This window comes from Microcebus murinus, chromosome 7 (genome assembly GCF_040939455.1).
Source record: "Microcebus murinus isolate Inina chromosome 7, M.murinus_Inina_mat1.0, whole genome shotgun sequence".
NCBI lineage: Eukaryota > Metazoa > Chordata > Mammalia > Primates > Cheirogaleidae > Microcebus > Microcebus murinus.
In genome coordinates, this window is record NC_134110.1 from 45,656,869 (window position 1) to 45,681,476 (window position 24,608).

The 24,608-nt window shown below is 41.0% G+C and overlaps 1 protein-coding gene across 2 annotated transcripts in view; it reads right to left on the reverse strand.

Annotated features, from left to right (window-relative positions):
• The window catches only part of DEPTOR (DEP domain containing MTOR interacting protein), a 156,502-nt gene that overhangs the window by 52,279 nt on the left and 79,615 nt on the right, over window positions 1–24,608 (reverse strand). For both annotated transcript variants that reach the window (XM_012753798.3, XM_012753800.3), the window contains exon 4: window positions 17,622–17,800. In XM_012753798.3, coding sequence (XP_012609252.1) covers window positions 17,622–17,800 — 179 coding nt within the window. The remainder of the gene's footprint in view (window positions 1–17,621; window positions 17,801–24,608) is intronic.

Consider the following 24,608-nt stretch of genomic DNA (forward strand, 5'->3'; position numbering starts at 1 on the left):
TGTCTTTTCTGCCTTTCGCTCAAAGAACATATTGCCCTTCTCTGAGCAGTCATGTTACCTTTTTACGCATGAAAAAACATGAAATTGTAACCAGATATCCAGATCAAGTTTAGTGAGTACCTCACTGGAAGATATTTAAATTTCAGAAGTCGAAGGAAAGCAAGAAGTAGAGGAGTGTGTTAATACACAGGAAGTTTTTGGAAGTAACTAGATTACAAAAGTCAAAAACTTGTTTTTATAGTCTTAGCACATCAGTGTCCATATTAAATATAAAAGTCATTTATTACATAAGCAACTCACTCTTTGTTAAATACAGAAAAATAAATCCATTATCTGGGAGAAAAAAGAGGAGAAAGAAAAATTTAGGGGAAAAGTTCATTAGTGACTCTAAATATTAAAGTTGGTCCAATCCTTCATTTCTCAGATTCTAGTGCTATACAGGACCTTCATATTATAGTAAGTGTGACATACACAGTTTGATAAAACTGTGTATGTCATATTTTGCTCTTTTGAACTGTTCGTCTTCAAACAGGATGAAGATTTGAAGAGACAGTGTTCAATGTCTACATTCAATATCTAATATTCCAGTTGTGATCTTATCAACAGTTATAATTGAAAACTGACAATTTTATACTTATCCAATTTATAATTTCTGAGACACTCCAAACCTTCCCTTTTTGCTTTGGTGGAATTCTCCAAGGGCTTGTCTTGGCTTGGTATTAAATGTAATGAAATGGGAAGAGAAGCAGACATAGCCAGAAAGCTGGAGCTTTGTAAATACGAGATCTTATTGCTTGGGAAAGCTGGGACTCTCGAAGCACTAAACTCACTTTTTGGTCAAAGAAAAACAGAAGCCTATTCACTGCACACCTTAACTTTTCAGAAAGCATGAGGGAAATGTCATGTATTTTACCAAAATAATAATGACATGGTACAGATGTATTCTTCTTTTGGTGGATAATGTGGCTACATGTTTTCCTTGTAAATGATGAGGATGATTTTAGCAGACACAAAGAAATAAAATACGCTGGTTACCTTAAAGGGGAATAACTGACTTCATTCCACTCAAACATGTAGTCTGAGGATGAATATAAAAATGTATCATCTTGAGCTCTACAAATTCAGCTGAATATAAAAGATATTTTAGGCCATTTATCTAGTTGGAAGAAGGAAGGTCACATACTTTCACTCATCCTTGAAATGTTTGCTGGTAAATGATTTAACACAACAGGCTCCGTGAAAAAAGGGAACTGAATCCAGCACTAGATAGCAGCACACAGACACAGTGCAGACATTCACTGTTCCCTAGATGGCACAGCAGAAAAAATTATTTTAAGGTGGTCTTAAATTTGGGATCACATATGCAATTGAGTTGAGTAAAAAGAGGGCTTAAAGGGAAGTAAGGATAAAGATTAATATAATAAGGAAGAAAGATTGGCAAGAATGGGGCTAAGAAAGCCATGACTACAACTGCAAACTGGTATCAAAGTTATTATAAAAATGTCATCAAGGTTGCCTTAAAGACATAACTCCCTAACTAGCTGCCAATATCAGCATTAGTAACCTCCCTACATCTAGAGCAGCTGGGGTGGACATAGCTCACTGCTTCACCAAGTGCATAAGGGTGGGTGGGGGCTTTAGAAAAGGGTCATTTTTGGTCACCAAGGATGGCACTCTAATCAACCACTCACTCATTTTCCTCTTATTCTCTTAGCTCCTACTGATCCCTATTATCTCCTCCAAAAACAAACAAAAAAAAACCACTCAGCATTTATAGACATTGCTTAAGAGCACTGATAAACTTCAAGGACAAACAGATGGTAGAGCTATTCCTCAGACATAGTGTTTCTAGAAGGTAAATAAATTCTGCAAATGAAAATGCTGTAACTTCCCTGCCAACAAGACAAAAGCTTTAACTTGTTTCATATGCCCAAGGATACATTTGCACTGTTTTGTTTCCCTATTCCTGCTAGATTACAGTCCTACAGAGTCCAAAGATCTGATATGATTTAGTATGTTGCATAATTAATAAAAATTGTCAAGACTGAAAAAATATTATGCTTTTTAATCATGTATTTGGAGGACAACATGAATTGAAGATGAGCTACAACAACAAAAAAATTAAAGCTGTTCTTTAAAGAAAATTTGAACTGTACTTAAGGCCATAACCACCCACTTCAAATAATCCTAAATGGAGGCACTAGTTGAAGGAGCCTTCTGTAGCCCTGTTTCTTAAAGCAGCAAAAGTCCCTGAATCAAGAACATTAAGTGACTGTTTGTAAGGACAATGCTAGGTGCTTGGGATACAAAACTCTCTAAAAAGCAATTACAACAGTGAGTCAGAGGACTAAAATAATTACTTCCTCAGCACTGACAACATTAAAAAGAGGATATGAAAGCAGGAAATTGATTTTAGGGCATAAAGCTCTACCAACTGATATTACTAAAACAGAACACTTCACATTCACAAAGTTATAATCCACTTACATTTATTTAATTGAAGGGAGAGAGGATGGAAAAGAGAAAAGGTAAAAGGATCTGAAGGAACTTTAGTAAAGATAGAAGAAAAGGAGAAAACCAAAACATGACATTGTGATTGTACAGGCTTCTGCTGCTTCCGTGTCTTAGTGCCAGAAATATAAGGTCATAAACAGATGGAAGGTCAAATTATTTCTTACTCTTCTCTGTGCATCATTAAATAATAGCTGGGTGAATTCCAAAGATTAGGACCTTTATTGTTAGTAATAATGTACAGAACAAAGTGTAGGTTTTTCAGAAATGAGATTTTTTTTCAGAGACTAGATTGTACTCTAAGAACAGGGAAGTCTAAAAACAAAATTATTCTTCCTGGCAAATGGAGGACCTCAGGTGCATAATTCAACAATATAGTTACAGAAATCTGTAACTCTGTTCTAGAGCTTTCAAAATTGTTGGCATAAATCCAAAGTCCTGATCAAAGCTCTTCAGTGTCGACTTATGTAACAAGTATCTACCTAGCACAGACAATATAGAAGATTCTATGTTAAGACCAGCAACAAATGAGGTCATCAAATATACTAAGCTCTACCTACCGAGGCATCTGATAATCAACTAACATTTACCAGGCAATGCTCTCGGCCATGCCCTGTACTAAGCACACTGCATGGTTATACCATTTAGTTCTCATAACACCATATTCAAAAGTTATAATTATTCCCACTTTACAGATGAGGAAACTGGGGCTTAGACAACATAAACTTGCCCAGGGTCTCAGAGTTATTCACGGGAAGATCCAAGACAGACACACTGACAGACCAACTCCAAAACCCTACCATTTCACCTCCTCACCAGACTGTCTCCCATCCAAAGATGGAATAATGCCAAACAAGAAGGCAGGTGAGCTTCTAAATACAAGAAAATGGAGTCTGCTTTTCCCGTATTTATTCCTGTCTTCAAGTTATAGAAGGCAGTTTGGCTGGGTATGTTTTCTACAAAATTCTTCACCAGGGCAAAATGCTTATGACTCTGGAATTGCTTGTTAGAAGGATATAGCTATAGCACAGGAAACATTGCTCTGGTCTCAGATAGTGCTGGGTTGAATCCCAGCTTCCCTATTTACTAAGTTACTTAACTTCCTTGACCTTAAATTTTCTTAACCTGTAAAATGAGTCAAAGGAAAAATGAAGTAATATATGTAAAAGGCCTAATAGAGTCTCTGGTCCATAAGAGGCATTCATTCAATAAATGTTAACTGTCTATGCTTCCACACAAGGGCCTAGGGTGTCAGGACCCTAAGGATATCTTCCAAGCTATAAGCCTTTTCATACTTCACCTATGCTAGAAAAGGGCCTAGAAGCAATCCCAGGTAGGTATGGAGGAAAAGGAGAGGCATCTACCTTAATCAGATAGATTCAGCAGGACCAACAACACAGAGAAGAACAATGTAATGCTGGAGACCCTGGAATAAAATCCTACCCAGGAATCCCAAGGTGTGAATGTCCCTCCCCAAAGGCTTATTCCTGGATGGGATTTTCTTAACTATTCTTAGAAAGTCACCACTTTAACCTGTGGGTGCTTTACGGAACAGTAATTGATCAGGTGTTCCTTTTGAGACTGAAGCGTCTAGGAGGACAGTGTGTCACTGGACCCTCAAAGGAGAAAGAGGCTGAAGTTCAGAAAAGGAAGATAGCAGTGGTGAGATGTAGCACTTTTGTAAAAAAAATTCTTCATATATTTTCTATACTATTTATATTTGCACTCACCTCTTTTTTTTAAAAAAAAGAAGATGCGGAAAAAAACTTCACCTGGACTAGTTTTAGAAAAGCTGCAAATATAGTCCAGACAGTTCCCATGTACCCTTCATCCAGCACCCCATAATGTTAATATAACCATGGTACATTTGTTGAAACTAAAATATTAATATTGGTACACTCATCCAGCTTAAAGCTATAAGGAACTCTGTGTGCTGACAGAGGAAGAAAACCGTTCCTTAAAAGCCCATGTTCCATAGGAAGTTTGCTTAGTTAATGAAAAAGATGTTTGTCCCTGTGGTTGACAGCACTAGCTGCTTGTCCAGAACCCATTTTCTCTTTATTCTTCCTTCATAATTTTGTTCAGTGCAGGTGTGCCCAGCTAAACTGCCTCCCAGTAGGGGGTGACCACCTGGTATAGTTGTGGCCCATGAGGTGACAAGGAGGAATCCTTGGGACAGATCACCCTTCCTACATAATAGGTAAAGTCTCCTAGGTGTCACCTCTCTGCCCTTTACCTGTTTGTCATTTCATCTTCTTCCTACCCAGAGTGCAGACGTGAGGCCTGGCATAACTAAGAATGGCGGAGCAGAGAGATGGATAGAGCTTGCATCCCTGATGGGAGGCATCTCAGTATCTGCCTGCGATTCTAGACCTGGGCACATCTGGCTTCAGGAGACGGAGGAACCTCACTGTTTAAACCAGGGATCTTCAAACTTTTTAAACAGGGGCCAGTTCACAGTCCTTCAGACCGTTGGAGGGCCGTTGGAGAGTGCAGTGCACATTCCACACATGCGCACTGTGGGCCCCAGGACGAGTCGGCTGCTAAGCAGGACAGGCAGCTGCTGCAAAAACACCCGGCGGGCCGGATAAATGTCCTCGGCGGGCCACATGTGGCCCATGGGCTGTAGTTTGAGGACGCCTGGTTTAAACTGTGGTTACTGTTATTTGTAGCAAAACACAATCCAGACACCGTCTCAAACTCAGGTCTGGAGACATAAAATCAAAGGCTTAAAAAACACTTTCTATTTATTTGAAGCCCATACCATGTAACAAACTATGCTTAACTCAGAAGCCATGAATCTGGTTAAACAGGAAGTCAAGCTGTCAGAAGGCATGCCTTCTAGCAACTTGACTATGATTTTGCCTGCGACAGAACAGGTTATGTTCAGTCCCTGGACCTCAATTTTTTCATCTGTAGAAAAGAATACAATAACGTATTCTTTTATCCAAAGCAAGTGAAGTGAACAAATACATAGAGACCAATAGCTCCTTGGAAGACAGGGTTTCAATAATGCCTGGGTCTCAATAACACCATTAATAATGTTCTGTTGCCAGGAAAACTCCAAGGGACCCCACAATGAAGACAAGGAATTTAAGAGAATGTCATCTAAATTTTGGGTCGTACACTGGATAAATCTTTTCTGGGCAAAAAGAGAACTGCTGAGATCAAGTCCAGTCTCTATAACGGTAGCCAACTATTTTTGACTTGTGGGAATGTTTAAAAATCAAAAGAACAGAGTGGAAAGAAAAAGAAAACTGAAGCTGCAAACAGACCTCAATAGACCTCTAAACAGCTTCCTCATCAAAAAAAGTAGGAGAGAAAGAAAACACGACTGTGAAATCACTGTGCTGGGGAAGAGAGAACATTTGTTGTGGTTTCTGGGGTTGGTACTCAGCTTTATTTGGGTGTCGAAACTGGCACTGCAAAATATAGATATCAGAAATCTCAGCCATAGAGGAACAAAGATGTCTGAGATAAGGGACTGAAAAATTAAACGCGCACTCGCCAGGACACCACCCCGCTCTCTGCTAGTTTCAAAAAGGTCTAGCGCTGGGCTCTCCAAGACGGTGGTGACTAGCCACACAAGCACTTGACATGAGGTGAGTCTGGTGTAAGTGTAAAATACACACTGGATTTTGAAGATTTAGTATGAAAATCTATATAAAATAGCTAATTGATATTTTTCAGAGATTTTTGCATTTTGAAATGATAATATTTTGGAGATATGAGTTGAAGTATGTTATAAAGATGAACTTTATCTCCACTCTTTTGGCTGTGGTTACTAAAAAATTTAAAATTACATATGTGGATTGCATTTGTAGGTCATATCATATTTTCTTCAGGTAGCACTAATCTAGTCGCTGATCTCCCATGAGAACAGACCAGTGAACCAAGAAAAAGGTTTATCCCTTTAATCAGGTATAGCACCTTAATAGAAGATGATCCTTGTCCTAAGCTTCTGACAAGCAAATGATCAAGAGCTGTTGCTGTTCTTCTCACACTCTCTCCCCCATCCCATTTCCTTCATTTTGAAGAGGAAGCACATTATGTTCCCACTTCATAGGAATCCCCCATTGAGGTTGTGCTTTCAGCAAGAAGGGGGATTTCAGAGAGACAGGAGCAAGCGAGCCAGTGTGGCAAAACCAACACCCACCCTTTCCCTAGTGGCAAGGAGGTTTTAGCAATTGTCAATCTGGCCAACACCTGGGTGACAGGGGGTGACTGAAATAAAATTTAAAGACTATAAACCCTGATATGCAGTTCTTCCTTAGATGGAAGGAGAGAGGTGAGAGGGGGTGAGCTCCTTGTTGGGTCGAATGTCATCACTTAGATAAGAGATTTGAGCCTTTAGAATTTTATGCTAATTTTAAAAGAACATACAAATAACTTTTAAAAACATTACCCTCCAAATTAAATCAAAATTAGTTATGAACATTAATCAACACTCATAGTTTTCCAATTGTAATCAGGATAGACATGTATACGTGTGTGTATGAATGTGTAATTCTTTTTTAAATTTCACCCTTAATACGGCTCCATAGCCACACTGATCAGAGTTTACTTATACTCAGTTTGATTCCTGGTAGTCGCCCCATGGTATTAAGATACTTGGGCTTGTTTATCCATTCCTGGCTGGAGTGGGGGTGAGCAGGGAACAGGGAGAGAGGGAAGATAGAAAGGAGAAGTTTTTCCAAATAATTGTAGGAACAAACAGAAAAGACAGCCCAGATGTACTGTCTGCGGTGGGAGTATCAGCTAAGAGAAACCGAGTTACAGTGAAGGGCTCGGAATTAAGAGGCGGGAGAGGCTAGTGGGAAACTCCTGTAGAAGAGACAACAGCGCCATGAGGAGGAAATGACTGTGAGGATGATCACAGTGAACTTGGGTCCCAGGCAGCAATCCCTGCTCAAAATTACTCAAGTGTCAGAGCTAGAGAAAAAGTCTGTGATGGAAAGAGAACAGAAACCATTCACTGCTTATTAAAGGAGAATTTCTCAGCTTTTTGTCCCACTGCTTCCCCTGCCCCATTGAGGGCTAAGGTCAAGCTCACGTCCACCAGGAACCAGAACTTAACAACACATACTTCTTGACCAGGAGGAGAGGGGAGGGGTACATCAGAATCAGCATATTGAACTGCTCATTCCACCCGAGCTCCTCATCCGCTCTTCTAATAAACCTGAGACTGCAGCCTACATGTCCCACTGAAACTGACCACTGAAAATACAGCTAAGTACTTAAATTACCAGATAAGGCCAAGCTGAGTACTTAGTATGAGATAACATACTTTCAGTATAGCTCAACTGCATAGAGATTGTGTGTTTATGCTTTAAGACTTCCTTGAGTTCTTGTAAAGAGTGCATGTTTGTGCAAACTGCAGATCACATACTGCAGGGGACACAGGGTGACAAGCAATCAGGAGCGAGGCAGGAGTAAGAAGAGCACAGACTTAGCGCCAAACAAGGTTTGTATCTAAAGGATAAGTTTAGATGCAACTGACAAAAAAAAAAAAAAAATCACACTAATATCATGAAGGAAATACTCAGTTATGATACTGTTCACAAAAGAAAAATCTCTGGTGTCTGTGCATAACACTCTTCTTTTGGAAGATTACACAAGATAAGGCATCTTTCATTCCTTTCATACTTTCTGAAGAGTTAAGGCTTGGTGTAGCTACAGAGCTGTTTTCCTTTAACCAAAACCAACACTATTGTGTGCCAATGTCTTATCACATAACTTCACCTAGCCACCCTGTTCCCTTATATTTACATTACAACAGCATTCTGCCTTGGTCTATTTTTCCTCCTGCTTTGGATTCAGCTATAATAAAAAGTAACATGGAGCCAAAGCATATGAGAGAGCACAGTGGAAAAATTCCCAGAAATTCTAAATTGAGAAAGTAAAAAATTATTTCTCAATTTTTTATAATGTTGGCTGCCGCTAACATTACGCTTGAGATATTAAAATATTGAAAGTATATTGAGAAAATATTCTACTTGCTTTTTAATTTTTTTCTATTCAAAGTTTAATATTGAGGAGCTAAGAATGATTATACCAGTTGCAAAGGCCTCAAAGTCCTCATCTAGAAAAAAAAAGAGGGATAACAATATCGAGTGCATTGATTTCTTGTGAAGATTAAATGAGCCAATAGCAGTAAAGAACAGCCTGTCTGTTGTGCTGGCCTGCCAGAACAGACTTACATTCCCTGCCTGGTGCATCAACTCCCTCCACCACCACTTCGTGACTGTCAGTCAAAGGGTCCTGCCCACCCAGGGTCAAGAGGTGGGCACATGATCCAGGCTCAGCCAATCAGGGCTCCTCTCTAGAACATTACAACTGGATAGAGCAACTGCATATGCAGAAAACAGCTAGGGCTGATTCATCTGGTGGTAGGTGGCTGGAAGTTACTCATTTAGTTATTCATTCTTGGTACCTGAATACCCAGAGCTGCTCCAGTTCCTCTTCTTCAGGTAGCCTGGTTTTTGCATGTTTCCTCAGCTGGCTCCACCACATATTTAAAGCAAGTGGTGATCAGCACTGCTTATATTCAAAGAACTCTGGCTGGCATAAACACCAGAGCCACACGCAGCAAATGGCAAGTCCTCAGGAAGCGGTCGCTCTTGTCATTTGTTCACGCAACACATTCTTACTGAATAGCTAATATATAAATGCAAAGCCATTAGGGATCCAGAGATGGAAAAAACACATTCTTTCTCCTCAGAGCATTTGTGCTCTAGTTAAGGGTAAACAAGGGATAAGATCCAGGGATCTCACAAGGGATAAGAACCATTTGTAATGGAAAAATCTCCTCCATCTTCTTGTTGGTGGTGGTGGCAGGAAGTCAGCAAAGGCGAAAGCAAGAGAAAGTGAGTAGGAGAGGCTTGATGTGGAGGGAGGGAAGGTGAGGAAGGAGATCGGCACTGACAGCGGCTCTCCTGGAGAGAGTCTCTGTTCCACCAGACTCCTTCCACCTTACCCACCTGCTGTCTTGGGCTCACCCAGCCCAGTTTCAGCAAACAATCCTGATAAGTCCCTGGGGCCCAGACAGAGCGGGAATCCCTCTTAGGTGTCTGCTAGGCCACCTAAGCATGGCAATAAAGGGAAATCTCTAGTCCCTTCAGGGGAAATTCTGGGCACCCGGCTGGCCTTGAAAAGTGAATGGGCAATCTGAGGAGAACAACGGCCCTGCAAGGGAGCCAGAGTCCTCAGGTGTTTTGGTTCCCTATGAAAACTAAAGGATGGCATCTGAACATATGTTCTTAAGTTGTTTTACAGAAACCCCCACCAGGTGGAAAATGCAGACAAGGGGGAACTGAGGAACTTAACTCTGACCACCATTCTTTGTTCTAAATTTCCCTCTGCGGGACCGTCACACCCATCTTAACATTCCTTTCCACTAATCCAAGAATCTCTGAATCCACCTAGGCCTCCCAGCCCCACTTCAGGATAGCCCCGCCTTCTGGGGCCAGGCCAATATATAACCTCCAGGTATTGATTTACAATTTTGTCTGCCTGCAATTGTAGTTATAAGCATTAGTTGCCCGTACTCCTTGCTTGGCACCATGCCATCAAGATGCCACTTTCCCATTGCAACTCTTGGCATCATTGTCTGGCTTTATTGCACCCCAATTTGGTTTGGTAACGTAGTGACAGTGTCTCCCACCCTTGATATCTCCTCTTTAGTAACTTTCCATCCAGCCATTCTCTCACCGTACTCCTTCATAGAAATCCCCACTCATCCTTTCTGTATTTAAAGTCTGATCTCTCACCCCTATTGCAATGCCCCTGTTGTATTTCCTCACCATTTTAACAAGTGTCACAATATTTTTTTTCTATGATGCCATATAGTCCTGGGCAAGTTGTAACTAATGGGGCTCAGGACATGCTGCCACAAAATGACTACAGGAGGCCAGAATATGCCACCCCAAAATATGCCTTACCTTGCATAGGATTGTTTTGAGCTGGTCATTTTGAGAAACTGTAGACACAGCAATAGCTCTGAAAAGTTGTCTGTAAAGGAAATATCCATCTCTCCTTCTCTATACCAGGAAAAGAAGGAAGACTAAATCACTAGAGATTGTTTTTGTTAAGAAAAATTTTTTTAGAGACAGGGTCTTGCTATGTTGCCCAGGCTGGCCTTGGACTCCTGGGCTCATGCAACCCTCACACCCAGCTCAATTTGTTTTTTTTTTTTCTTTTCTTTCTCTTTTAGTGATGGAGCCCCATTCTGTTCCCCAGCCTGGAGTGCAGTAGTGTGTTTATAGCTTACTGCAGCCCCAATCTCCTAGGCTCAAGTAATCCGCAAACCTCAGTCTCTCAGATAGCTGGGTCTACAGGTCCATACTAGCAAGTATTGCTTCACTAGACTCAATCAGAAGGGCCCAGTGGCTAGCTCATTTGGTAGAGCATGATATGAGCCTCTTAATCAATGGCGAAGGTAATGACTTAAATCTGCATAACAAAATTTACCTTAGTTTAAGGAGCTTTGACTGGCTCTCTGTCTTAACCTGGTTTTCCCCCAAACTTTTTTTTTTTTTTGAGACAGAGTCTCACTGTTACCTGGGCTAGAGTGCTATGGTGTCAACCTAGCTCACAGCAACCCCACTCCTGGGCTCAAGCGATCCTCCTGCCTCAGCTTCCCAAGTAGCTGGGACTACAGCCCAGATAATTTACTTTTTTGTTTCTATTTTTAGTTTGCCAGCTAATTTTTTCTATTTTGAGTAGAAATGGGTCTCACTCTTGCTTAGGCTGGTCTTGAACTCCTGACCTCATGTGATCCTTCTGCCTCAGCCTCCCAGAGTGCTAGGATTACAGGCATGAGCCACCACATCTAGCCAAAACTTTCTTTAATTTGTTTCACAGAACAATAGTGGTTAAGCCTGAAGTTTAAACTATATCTACCCTAGAGATTTACTCATTTCTCTGAGTTATCTCCCATATATACAGAAGGCATACATGTTATTAAACTTCTGTTTGTTTTTCTCTTGTTAATCTGTCTTTTGTTACAGTAGGCCCCAGTTAAGAACTCATGAAGGGTAGAGAGAAAATTATTTTTCTTCCCCTGTACAATCTTGCCTTTAGCCTCAATCATCAATATCCCTTCCTTCCCTCCTTCCTCTCTTTCTCCCTTCCTTCCTTCTCTTTTCTTCTAGGCTATTCCAGGCTTGGGCTGAACTCTATTGATGATCTCAATGACTGGAGAGATGTGGTTAATTCCTGTCTGGATGTGGCATCTATTCTCTGTTTCAGTCCCCAAATTCTCTCTTCATGGCCATCAGGGCAAATGTCTCAGCTACTTGTCTTCATTGGAGGATGATATAACTACCCTCGAGCAACTGGGAGGATTAAAAAGATAATATATGTAAAACTGCTTTGTATATTGCACAATGTCATATAAATATATTTTCAAAACAAAAGAAAAAGAAAGAGGGCTTTATGAAGTGTTCAAATTGTTGGAGTGCTCTGACTAAAGCTCTAAAAGAGGAAATTATCTGCCCAGACACAGCGGCAGTAGCCTGATTAGCCAGGGTCAGCTGCTGCAGCTGTGAGCAATTTACTCACGTGACTATCTGCTTTCCATCTCCCCCCAGTTAAGGTGGCTAAGCTAGCGAGAGGGCAGCGAAGACAGCTGGGAGAGATATGTGAGTGAAGTGTGTTCATCCCATTTGCAAAGGCTACACAAAAATCTCAAGGTCCTTGGTCATTGTTTGGGGAAATGGAATCTTGTAGTCTTTTATGGACTAACAACTTTCAGAATTGCAATATCTGCCAGGCTGTTTGAGCTGATGCAATAAAGAAGTTGAGAATTTTTTTCCAAGTCTAGTGGGGCTTACAATTAGCATCCAATCTTCTTTAGTGGTTAAGAGGGTTGGCTCTGAAGCTAGACTGCTTTGATTTGAAATCTACCACTCACTAGCTCTCATCTTCAGCAAGTTACTGAACCTCATCTCAAAAATGAGAATGGTTATGATACCTAATCCACAGAATTATTTAGAGGAATAAATGAGTGAATAGAGTGCTTAGAACAGTGGCTGGCATATCATAGGGGCTCTATTAATTTTAACTGTTATTTAGAGTTGATCAGGTCATGTACGGTAGCTGGCATTTGAGAACCATAAAAGGTAGACTCTGTGTTAAAAACATTTACCAGATGCAGTAATTTAATTCTCCCAACAACTTTGTGCAGCAAAGAGTTGAAGTCTATTGAAGTCGCAATACAAAAAGCCTGGAGCATGGCTACTATCTGGGAACCTTGCTTTTGGAAGGTTCCCTAAGTTACTGTTAATAACTGATAAGGTGACTTTGCTCACCTGGGGCACTGAATAGTGCTGCATCAGCCTTCCTAGAATGTACAAACAGTGTGATTTATGAAGAACACCTGCTTTCCTTCTGAGAGTCTGACTGGCCAAACAGGCAGAATGTACCTCCAGGAGCAGCCCCCAGTAGAGACCTTGGGCTCTGAGTCACAAGAGGGCTCCCCTGGGCAGAGATGTTGCACATATGCTACTGCAGTTCCCTATTGAAGGAAGGAGCCAGGGCCGGGAGGGCCCGTCCTAGAAGGAAGAACATAGGAAGCCTGTGCCTGAATTTCTCTACCCTCCACCTGATGTGTCTTTTTCTCTTGTGATCCTGCTGTGTATCGTTTCACTGTAATAAATCTCAGCCACGAGTACAAGTACATGTTGAGTCCTTCTAGTACAACGCTGACCATGTGGATGCTCATAGGATCCCCAAAACAAACTCTCAAAGGTATGTAATGTGACTCGAATTTCATAAATTTAAAAATCTGACGAATGTGCAAGTTAAGAGATATAGACATAGTCACTCACTAGATGAAGGAGCTGGGATCTAAATCCAGTCCATCTCCCTTCAAAGACGCTCATTTCATCATGCCGGGCAGCCACACTCACGCACATACCTTCCAGGCCCAGGCAAGCTTCTTTGTAAGGCACAAGGCCTAGTAGCTACTGGTTAGCTATGCAAACTTGGGAAAGCATCTTAAAGGATTTGAACCTCAGATTTCTTCACTATAAAACTGTAATAATAATACCAACGTCATAACATTTCTTTGAGGATTTAATAAGATTATATACAAAATATGTAAGTCATGTGTAAAGCACATGTATATTAAATATACAATCTATTGAATCTGTAAGTCACTTTGAAAAGCAAAAAAAAAAGAAAAAAATAAATAAAAAAATAAATATACAATCTATTAAAATCTATAAAGTCCTTAGCCTAGTGCCTGGTACACAGTACACGCCAATAAATTAAAAAACTAGATAAATATGTACATATGTATAAATATGTATATATACAAGTACACACCTATATACATAAATATGCATGCCATTTAATTCCTTGCCTAATAAATTCTGCCTTGATTACAGAGCATCCTTTACTAATCATAGATGAAGCTAGTTAGGATTTCATAAGTGGGCTTGATTTTTTACACCCACTGTTTTCAATCCAGGAAACCACTTTTATCCAGATACCTTCTACTCAAAGCCTAAAGGCTGACTATCTTTAATGTTTAACCTATGAAATTAATCATTAGCCAGGCAATTGAGAGCTTTGCTTAAGACACTAACTGGTACTTATCATTAGCTCTAACATACACAGATATTGAGGCCATATTTGTATAACTCCAAGGTAGAACCTGCGATCTAGCAGTGAATTACTCTGTTGGGAAACTGGGACTCCCTTGGAAAGGGAGTTCTCTATACAGTTCTCTATACAGAGACTGTGCAATCCTACTTCTGTGGTTTGTTATCAGTAATACAATTTACATTATACCTTTTTGACATTTATGTTCATAGCATTACAAAATTATACTGTAATTGAAGTGTAATTACTCATTTCTTGGCTACCATTCATGGCATCCTCTATCTTCTCTCTAAAGTCAAGGATATACGGTGTGAGTCAGTATTAATATGAGGCCGACTTTCTCCTAGAACTTGGTATCTGAATTTTTTCTGTCTGGAGCAAAGATGACAGAATCAACTCTAACCCAAACATGCCATTTTCCACCCCAGTTACTGACATCCAACTGCAAGTTCACACTTACTAGCAGTAATATCCATTTGGACATTACTACCTGACTGGCCTCCAACAAATTATTTATCCTATTGGTGCCTTCAATTCCTAATTTGTAAAATGATGATAATAAGCATATCTATTACACAAACCTAGATGGTATGGCAAACAAACAAACAAGCAAAAGAAATCCAAAACCCAAAAAACCAAAACACCCCCACAATCCAAAACCAAACAAAAAAAATACCTACCCTATAGATAACAATACTGTACTGTACACACAAAAAAATTTGTTAAGAGTAAAATGATTAGAACAGTGTCTGGACCATTGTATAAAATAAATAAACAAAACATATAGTACATCTTCTACTGTTCTCTCACTGCTTCTCTAACCACCTTATAGTCCCAACTAGACTATGACCTATTTAAGGCCAGGGAACACACTGGCACTATGCTTTCCTGTCTATCTTCCCTCCCTCAGTGAACTTAACCTGGCACTAGACATATTAGGTAAACAGTTGTTGACCTAACAGTTGTGAGTCCAGTCATGGCAGAATCGCACAGGAGAAAACACCTAGGATACACTGAGTGCCACTCCAACTAACACCTCTGGCTCAGTGGCTTTCAAAATATTAGACTCCAACACACATTAAAAAAATAATTTTTAGGTTGCAACCTCATACACACCTCAATATGCTTATATGTTTATATAATATATATCCAATTGAAATAATAATTTTGCAAAACAATACTTATTGTTACCACATAAGGTATGCTTTAATCATTTCTAATTATAACTAGTTCATTGCCTTTCAAACTTTAATGTGCATTTGAGTCACCTGGAGATCTTAGGGGTCAGATTTAACAGAACATGGGTAGGCTCAGAGAATCTGCATTTCTGTCACATTTCCAGGTGACACCATAGAAGTGTGTCACCACACTTTGAGTAGTAACAGTCTAGTATAGTCTAGTCTATTTAAAACTTTTGAAAAGCTGAGAATGGTTCTCTAATTTTATTTCGTGACCCACAAAGTGGTTGCAATCTGCAGTCTGTAAAACACTGCTCCAAATAATTTCTAAAGTTTCTTTCATCTCTATAATCCCGCTGTTATCTTGCTAACCTTGGGATAAAATTTCTAGACCTGGATGTATATGGGGTTAAGGGAGGGAGCTCACAGCAAGAATGACTCAAGGCTTATCTTGCACACTGACTCTCAGGCTGAAATGCCTGCCTGGTTCCCAGCCCTTTCTTCACTGTTTCAAGTGTACTCCTTGCAGCTATATTAACTAACTGAGCACTTACTAAGAGCAGGGCACTGAACCAAGTGCTCTGCATCTACCACATTTACTCCTACCACCCCTTTATGGGATTATCCCCATTTTATAGATGACAGAAGGTAAGCAGCTAATAACAGGTGGAGCTGGGATTCAAGAGGCTTTGTTCTTGTGACAGCCAGCCTCCACGGTGGCTCCAGTGATCACTGCCCCCTGGTATTCACACTCTTGTGTAGCCCTTTCTCACACTAAATAAGGCTGGGCTGGTAATCAAGAGATTAATGAAGAAATGATAGTATGTGACTTCCAAGGCTCATTTAGAAAGAAACATTGTGGCTTCTGCCTTTCATTCTCTTGGATCAACCTCTCTCTGAAAGAAGCAAGGTTGCCACATCATGAGAATTCTCAAGCAGCGTTATAAAGAAGTCCATACAGCGACGGACTGAAGCCTCCTGCCAACAGTCAGTACCAACTGGTTAGGTAACAAGTGAGCCATTGTGGAAGACTCCAGATGGCTGCAGTCCCAGTTGACACCTTGACTACAACTGCCTAAGGAAGCCCAAGCTAGAACCATCCAGCTAAGCTTCTCCCAAATTCCTGACCCACAGAAACTGTGTGAGATAACAAACATTTATTATTGTTTTGTACCATTAAGTTTTTGTAGTAATTTGTTATACAGGAAAAGAAAACTACCCATGTCACTCAGTATCATGGGGGATTGGTTCTAGGACCATCCTTGGATACTAAAATCCAAGGACGCTCAAGTCCCTGATATAAAATGGCATAGCATTTGCATATAACCTGTGCATATTCTCCTGTATACCTTAAATCATCTCTGATACAATGTAAATGCTATGTAAATAGTTGTTATACTGTATTGTTTAGGGAATAATGACAAGAAAGAAAGTCTGTGCATATTCAGCACAGACATAACTTTTTCTTTTCAAATATTTTCCATTTGTAGTTGGTTGACTACATGGATGTGGAACCCACAGATACAGAGAGCCAAATGTAATACAGTTCTTAACCAATAAGTTATATTGCATCACTATAATTCAACCTTGAAACAGAAACTTTTATGAAGGCCCTTTAGGATAACTCTCCACTGTGGCATTTGTGGTTCAGGAAATTTTCATTCTCCCCTCAATAACCAACCTTGTGGGAGGCATCTACTGCCCAAGTCCATAAGTATTAGACTTGATTACATGACTTTCCTTTTTCTTTTTGAGAGAGACTCACTCTGTTGCCTGGGCTAGAGTCCTGTGGCATCAGCCTAGCTCATAGCAACCTCAAACTCCTGGGCTCAAACAATCCTTCTGCCTCAGCCTCCCGAGTAGCTGGGACTACAGGCATGTGCTACCATACCCAGCTAATTTTTTCTATATATTTTTAGTTGGCTGATTAATTTCTTTCTATTTTTAGTAGAGACAGCATCTCACTCTTGCTCAAGCTGGTTTTGAACTCCTGACCTTCAGTGATCCTCCCTCCTCAGCCTCCCAGAGTGCTAGGATTACAGGTGTGAGCCACCACACCCAGCTTACATGACTTTCTTTAGCAAACAACAGTGGATATTCAACAGTGGATTCCAAACAGTGGATATTCCTTTACCCTGGGTGCCAAAATCAGAAGGTGTGGAACACAAACCTGAACTTGTCCCTCAGCCTGTAGACAAGCCAACGTGAACCCAAACAGAGGTGCAACTGACTTACAGACCCATGAGTGAGAACTCAGTACTGTTATTATAAGACATAAAATTTGGGGTTTTTGTTACTGCAGCAAAAGCTGGCTGATACACTCACCATGCTGTATGATGCCATGCTCCATAAGCCGGTGGCAAAGCTGCTCTGCCTCTTTCCTTGTAGTGGCCTCACCTTCCTGAACCAGCCAATCCAGGAATTCAGATGCCATGAAGGTGCGCTCATACTTGACTCCTTCCTCCTCCCTGGGCTGCAAGAGTGTGTTTTCTGGGCTCATCAGCCTGGAAGGAAGAAAGAAAGGGGAAAAGAAAAATAAAACAAGTCTACACAAAAGGAAAACAGCTCATTTGAAATCTTGTATCATAGGCTTCAGTGAAGCATCACAGCAAAGTTGTCAAACAGACAGATGTGGATGTCATGTGCTTCCACACATGTGATTTCTAAGAGGAGGATCTGCTTCAGAAGTGAACAAGATGCATTTTTCCCTGGTAATTAGAAAAAACTGGAAATGCAATCCAAAACTATACCATTAGTAGGCTGTATTCATGCTAGCAATCTCAAAAAGAATTACAGTTTACTGACCACGCCCTATTCTACCATTCTAAAAACGTTATTATTTCTTTCCTAAAGGCATTATTTCATTTCCCAAATCATTGTGCCAATAAGAAGACTACTGCTATGGACTGAGTGTTTATGTCCCCACAGATTTCACAGGCTGAATCTGTAGTCCATAATGTGATGGTATTTGGAGATGGGATACCCTTGGGAGGTCATGATTGTGGAACCCCCATCATGGAATTAGTGTCCTTATAAGAAGAGACACAAGGGAGCTAGTTTGCTTCCTTTCTCTCCCTCTCTCTCTCTCTCTGTCTCTCTCTCTCTCTCTCCATGTGGGGACATAGCAAGAAGATGGCTATCTGTAAACCAGAAAGCAGGTCTCTGCCTGACACTGGATCTGCTGGCACCTTGATCTTGGACTTCCCCAACCAATGTTTGTTGGTTAAGTCACCCAGTCTATGGTATTTTTTTGTTACAGCAGCCTAAACTGACTAAGACAACTACTTAAGTCACTCCTTTACAATCCTATCATACCACATGGATTGCTTCTCTTTACCAATTATTCCCAAGCTCAACTCCTCTAGATTCTGTCCTTACATCTGCAAAATAGCTCCAACGGGGGTCATGGGTGTTCTCCCATGCATCCATATATGATACTATGTGACATAAATGCAAGTCTTCAGTTTGGTTGACATTAATATCATTAGGTGCTACTACTGCCCTCAGCCAGAGGGATGTCACACTCCACTGGTTTCCCTCTTATCCCTCTGCTCCTACCTCTTCCTCAGCTATCTTTGTGTTGGCTCCTATTCATCTCCCTGGACTTCCAAGACTGGAATTCCTTGGCTTCAGTCCCCAAGTACCTCTTTTCTCATTCCACAGTCTCCTGGGTGAGCCTTTCATCCTCATGGCTTCTGTCACCAATCCATTTCCCAAGGATTCCCAAATTTAAATCCCCAGACCAGGCTTAAACTCCAACACCAGACCTTTGCATCCATGGAGACATCTCAAAGACACCTCAGAATCAACAAGCCCAAAACTGAACTCAGGTTCTTCCCACCAGACCTGGTCTTGTGCCAGTCAGTGCTTCCACACCCAGCCAGAAAAGGAAGCACTGTCCTGACGCCTCCCCTTCCTCATCCCCTGCCCAGGCTGTCAGTGTGAACTGCCAATTTTATCTCCTCAATCTCCCTCGGGCATGTCTGGGCCTTCTCATCTCAGGCACTGCCATTACCTTAGTCTAAAACACCAACAGCTCTAACCCAGATGACTAGTGTTTTCTTAATGGGACTATACTATGCATCCACTCTTGTTCTCTACCCAACCTTGAGCACCTAAGTCCAGACAGAGCGATTAAATTATGTTTTTAAAATTCAAACCTCATAATGTCTAGCCCCTGTCGAAAATACACTTCAATGGCTTCTCATTGCTTTTAACGTAAAGACCAAAATCCTTTACGTGGGCTATAATGTATGCATGTTTCTGGGCCTACTCCGTCCCATTAGAACCATTCTCACCTTATATCTCTGTGTGCTCCAGAGATGCTGATCTTCTGTGGGTTTCTCATGCTCTGTCTACTATGGGGACTTTGAATATGTCATTCCCTAGGCTGGCATGGTCTCTCCCTCTTCTACCCACCATTTCCCCACTCCCTAGGCCTACGTAACTCCCTATTCGCTGCATCTCTGCTATGGTCAGGTCTCTACTAAGCCATCTCATTGCTCCATGTACAGTTTTTATCGGATTAAAGACTACTCAATTATAGGTTCCCACAGGGTAGAGTCCATGTTTGTCCATAAAACTTCGTTAAATGAAAAACAGAACCTTAAAAGATACCAGTCATCGTGCCATCTTCCTCTATAAAACTATTTCTTTTTTTTTATTTTTTTTATTTTTTAGCTAACTACAGTGAAAATGAATATAAAACTATTTCTGATGAGTTCCTGTCTTCCATATGAAAGTTTGGCTCTCTCTTTTAAAAACCTTCATTTCCTCTGACGCTAACAATAATATGCAATACAAAATGAACTATTTCATTCTACAATAGGAAGAAACCTTGGAGATCACTGTAGTCCAAATCACTCTTCATCCTCATGAGAAAAATGTAGTTCTTATCTAAATGAGAAAAATTGAAGGGCAGCATTCAGTGTAGCAGGAAGGAAACTTGCTCAAGGTCATGGAAACATTTACTTTATACTTGTCTACCAATCATTTCATTTGGAGATAATTAAATCTGCACACCTGAATGCCATATGACATTCATTTTGAATGCTTTTAGACTTAGAGCCCAACCATGCTGTACAAAGAACACTGCACTAGGAATTAGCAGATTTATCTTCAATGGGTCACAGTCGCTTTGAGACATAAGGCAAGCCATTTTTCTTTGTTTCTGCCTCATTTTTCTCAAGAGTATCATGGTATCATCATTGAGCTATTGTTAGAATCATATGTGAGTGTGAGTGAAACAACTTTACAATATAAGACAACACACAGTATATGCAAAGTGTTACACTATGTTAAGTAATCATTGTGCCTATAACAGGGCATGATGAATTTCTGCCTAATAGTTATGAACTGATGAAAAAGGGACTCCTTCAAGTTCCCTCTGCTCTTTCTAGAAGAATCGTCAGAGTTTAACTTGAAATCCATGTACGGGGCATAAGATTAGACAACAGGAGACTTGAAACTCAAACACCCTTCTGCCCTAAACTTGTCATGTAACTTCTCACTGCTTCAGTGTCTCTGAGTGTGTATTAAATGAGGAAAATAATGATATCTGCTCTACTCCCTTCACTGGATTGCTGTTATTATTAAAAATATTTTGGGGGGCTGGGCGGGGTGGCTCATGGTGTAATCCTAGCACTCTGGGAGGCCAAGGCGGGAGGATCATTTGAGCTCAGGAATTCGAGACCAGCCTGAGTAAGAGCAAAACCCCATCTCTACTAAAAATAGAAAGAAATTAATTGACCAACTAAAAATATATATAAGAAAATGAGCTAGGCATGGTGGCACATGCCTGTAGTCCCAGCTACTTGGGAGGCTGAGGCAGAAGGATCGCTTAAGCCCAGGAGTTTGAGGTTGCTGTGAGCTAGGCTGGCACCATGGCACTCTAGCCTGGGCAACAGAGTGAGACTCTGTCTTAAAAAATATATATATATATATATTTTTTTGGGGGGGGGAAGAAGCTCTAAGTATATAAATACATACTTTTATATTAAGAGTATTTATAAAAGCTATTAGCATATAACCAAACGCATTTAAAACCTTATTCATCATGCAACAGGGTTCACTTAAAAATCTTATTTAGATCTTTTCCCAAGTCAGTCCTCCTCAGACTTTAATCCATATTTAGAAATAGCCATTAGGCTGTTTTCCCAGAGTTAGGAACAGCCAAGTTGGTGTGAGCAATAAGCATTCTATCTAATGTAGTAATGGGCAACCCTTTCTTAGAAGGTGCAAGAACAACCACCACATGCATGTCAACACGAGGGACAGAAACATAAAGATGTTCTATAGGAGATTATGTGCAAAAGTGGCCACAACAGCTCCTCTCATACTTCTTTCTGGTGTGACTTCACTGCTTCCTTCACCAAGACTTTGAGTCCATTTAAACTTCCCTTGAACCTAGGCTGGCTTTGTGACTTGCTCTGACCCACAGGATGCAGCAAAAGTGACATTATGCAACTTCTAAGGCAGGGCTTTAAGAGGCCTTATAACTTCCGCCTTCTCCCTTGGAATGCCCTCCTGAGACTGCCATGTAACGGAGTAGGTCCAGCCCACTGGAGGAGAAGACGCCACAGGGAGAACTACGGTGCCCAGGCAAACGGCAGGCACCAGCTCTCAGACATGTGCATGAGGCCATCCTGGAACCTTCCTGCCCAGCTGACCCTCCAGCAGCCGTACGAATGAGCCCCGGTAAAAGCAGTGGAAGAGCTGTCCTGCGACCCACAGAGTCAGAAGACAGAAAACATCATTGTTGTTTTAGACTACGAAATCTTAGAGCGATTCATTCTGCAGGAATAGATAACTGGGACACATTCATATCAAGGAACAGTGGCAAAAATAGGTGAAACTCTGCACACAGAGTCATATCGCACAGCTCAGAAAGTACCAAGGGAAAGATGGACACACAAAGGAAGTTTCTGGAAATAATCTGCACAGAATAAAACCACATAGAGCTAGACCTAAGAACATGCATGAGTGACGGGAATCCAGAAAAGAGAATGGAAAGACCCGTGTGTGTGCCCAAATAAGGAATAACCCCATTCCTTCATTTCTTTTGGCCCAGAAATAAGGTATTTGGGGGTGAATACAGAGAATAAACTAGCCACCTAGTTTCCTGGTTTTAGACATTACTTCCTCTAAGACATTTCTGGTTGCTACGCATCTGGACTATGTACCACTTCTCAGAGCCGTGGGGCAATCACCTGCTCACTTGACTATAAGCTTTTTGAGACCAGAGTCCCTATTCATGAGGTTTACAGATGTTTCCTAGCACGGCAGATTTTCAAAAATTATTTCCTGAATGAATAAACTCATTTCTATGCATTCCCCTGCTATATGTCATTACCCAATTTTATATTAAAAATGACCTCCTGAGGATGACCCTGTGTGGAGATGAGGCGGACCAAGGTGGCTCTTGCACAACTGACAGTCTCCATTTCAGACACAGACACAGATTCTTGGCTTCTAACTACCCTGCCCCTTCAAGGTCAGCGATTTTCCTTTCAGGGAGTAGGGAGGACAAGTGGATGGGGTTAATTTGTGTCACTTCTTGTAACCAGAAACATGACCTGCCAGTCCTCTAGAGCTCCTGCTAAGTAGCTGGTGGCCTCTGGACAAGTGGCTGGTGAACCAAAGTGTAGGCTTTGGGAGTGACGCCAGCTGGCAGGCCTGCCTGGATTGGCTGAGTTTGCCTTTAAAACATGCCCCGCTGCCGTTAGCACTTCCTTACTTCATTTCCCCTTATAATCAAGTCATGTCCCCAGCCAGCTTCCTCGCTTCAAGACCAAGTCTTTCCTGGGATTTGATTTTAGGATTTATATGCAGTTAGAGTATTAAAATAAGAATTTCCCAGCCTGAGCAAGAGCGAGACCCTGTCTCTAGAAAAAATAGAAAAATGAGCCAGGTGTGGTGGCATGCACCTGTAATCCCAGCTACACGAGAGGCTGAGGCAAGAGGATCTCTTGAACCCAAGAGTTTGAGGTTGCAGTGAGCTATGATGATCCCACTGCATATTACAGCCTGGGTGACAGAATAAGACTCTGTCTCAAAAACAAACAAACAGGCCGGGCAGGTGGCTTACCCCTGTAATCCTAGCACTCTGGGAGGCTGAGGTGGGCAGATTGCTCAAGGTCAGGAGTTAGAAACCAGTCTGAGCAAGAGCGAGACCCCATCTCTACTATAAATAGAAAGAAATTAATTGGCCAACTAATATATAGAGAAAAAAATTAGCCGGGCATGGTGGCGCATGCCTGTAGTCCCAGCTACTTGGGAGGCTGAGGCAGTAGGATCGCTTGAGCCCAGGAGATTGAGGTTGCTGTGAGCTAGGCTGATGCCATGGCACTCACTCCAGCCTGGGCAACAAAGGGAGACTTTGTCTCAAAACAAACAAACAAACAAACAAAAAAACCAAAAACAAACAAACAAAAAAGAATTTGACTTACTACTTGTTTCAATTTTCTCTTGCTATGTAGCAAGCTACCCCTAAATTTGGTGGCTTAAAATGAACATCATTTAATTATACCTTAATATTCTATGCATTGCCTGGGACTCCACTGGGCAGCTCCTCTATGGCTATAGGTTGGGGTCACTCACAATTGCATGCAGGTGGTGGCCAGAGCCAGATGGCTGGCTCCACGGTGCTCCTCAATATAGCTTCTTTCTCCAGTAAGGCAGCCTGGACAACATGATACAGTGATGCGGGTCTCAAGTAGGAGGGAGCAGATAGATGCTGCCAGGATGGCTGCCTCTTCTCCTCCTCCCTACACCCCTCCTCCCCTTCCTCCTCCTTCTCCTTCCAGATTTATTCTGATATAATTCACATACCATACAATTAACCCATTTAACATACACAATTTAGTAGCTTGTAACATATACAGAAGTTGTGCAAACATCTCCACGATCCATGTTAAAATATTTTCATCTCCCCAATAAGAAATCCTAATCCAGTAAAAGTCACTCCCCATTTCCCATCCCCCCAGCCCTAGGCAAACACTAATCAATTTTCTGTGTCTAAATTTGCCTATTCCAGATATTTCATATAAATGAAAATGGACTCATAGAATATGTGATCTATTGTGACTGGTTTCTTTCACTTAGTAAATGTTTTCAAGATTCATCCATGTTGTAGCGTGTCTGAGTACTTTGTTCCTTTTTTTTGACAAATATTATTGTATGGATATACCACATTTTATTTATCTATTTATCAGTTGGGAAATATCTTCCCATCTCTGGTTATTATGTATAATGCTGCTATGAACATTCATATACAAGTTTTTTATGGATATATATTTTCATTTTTCTTGGATA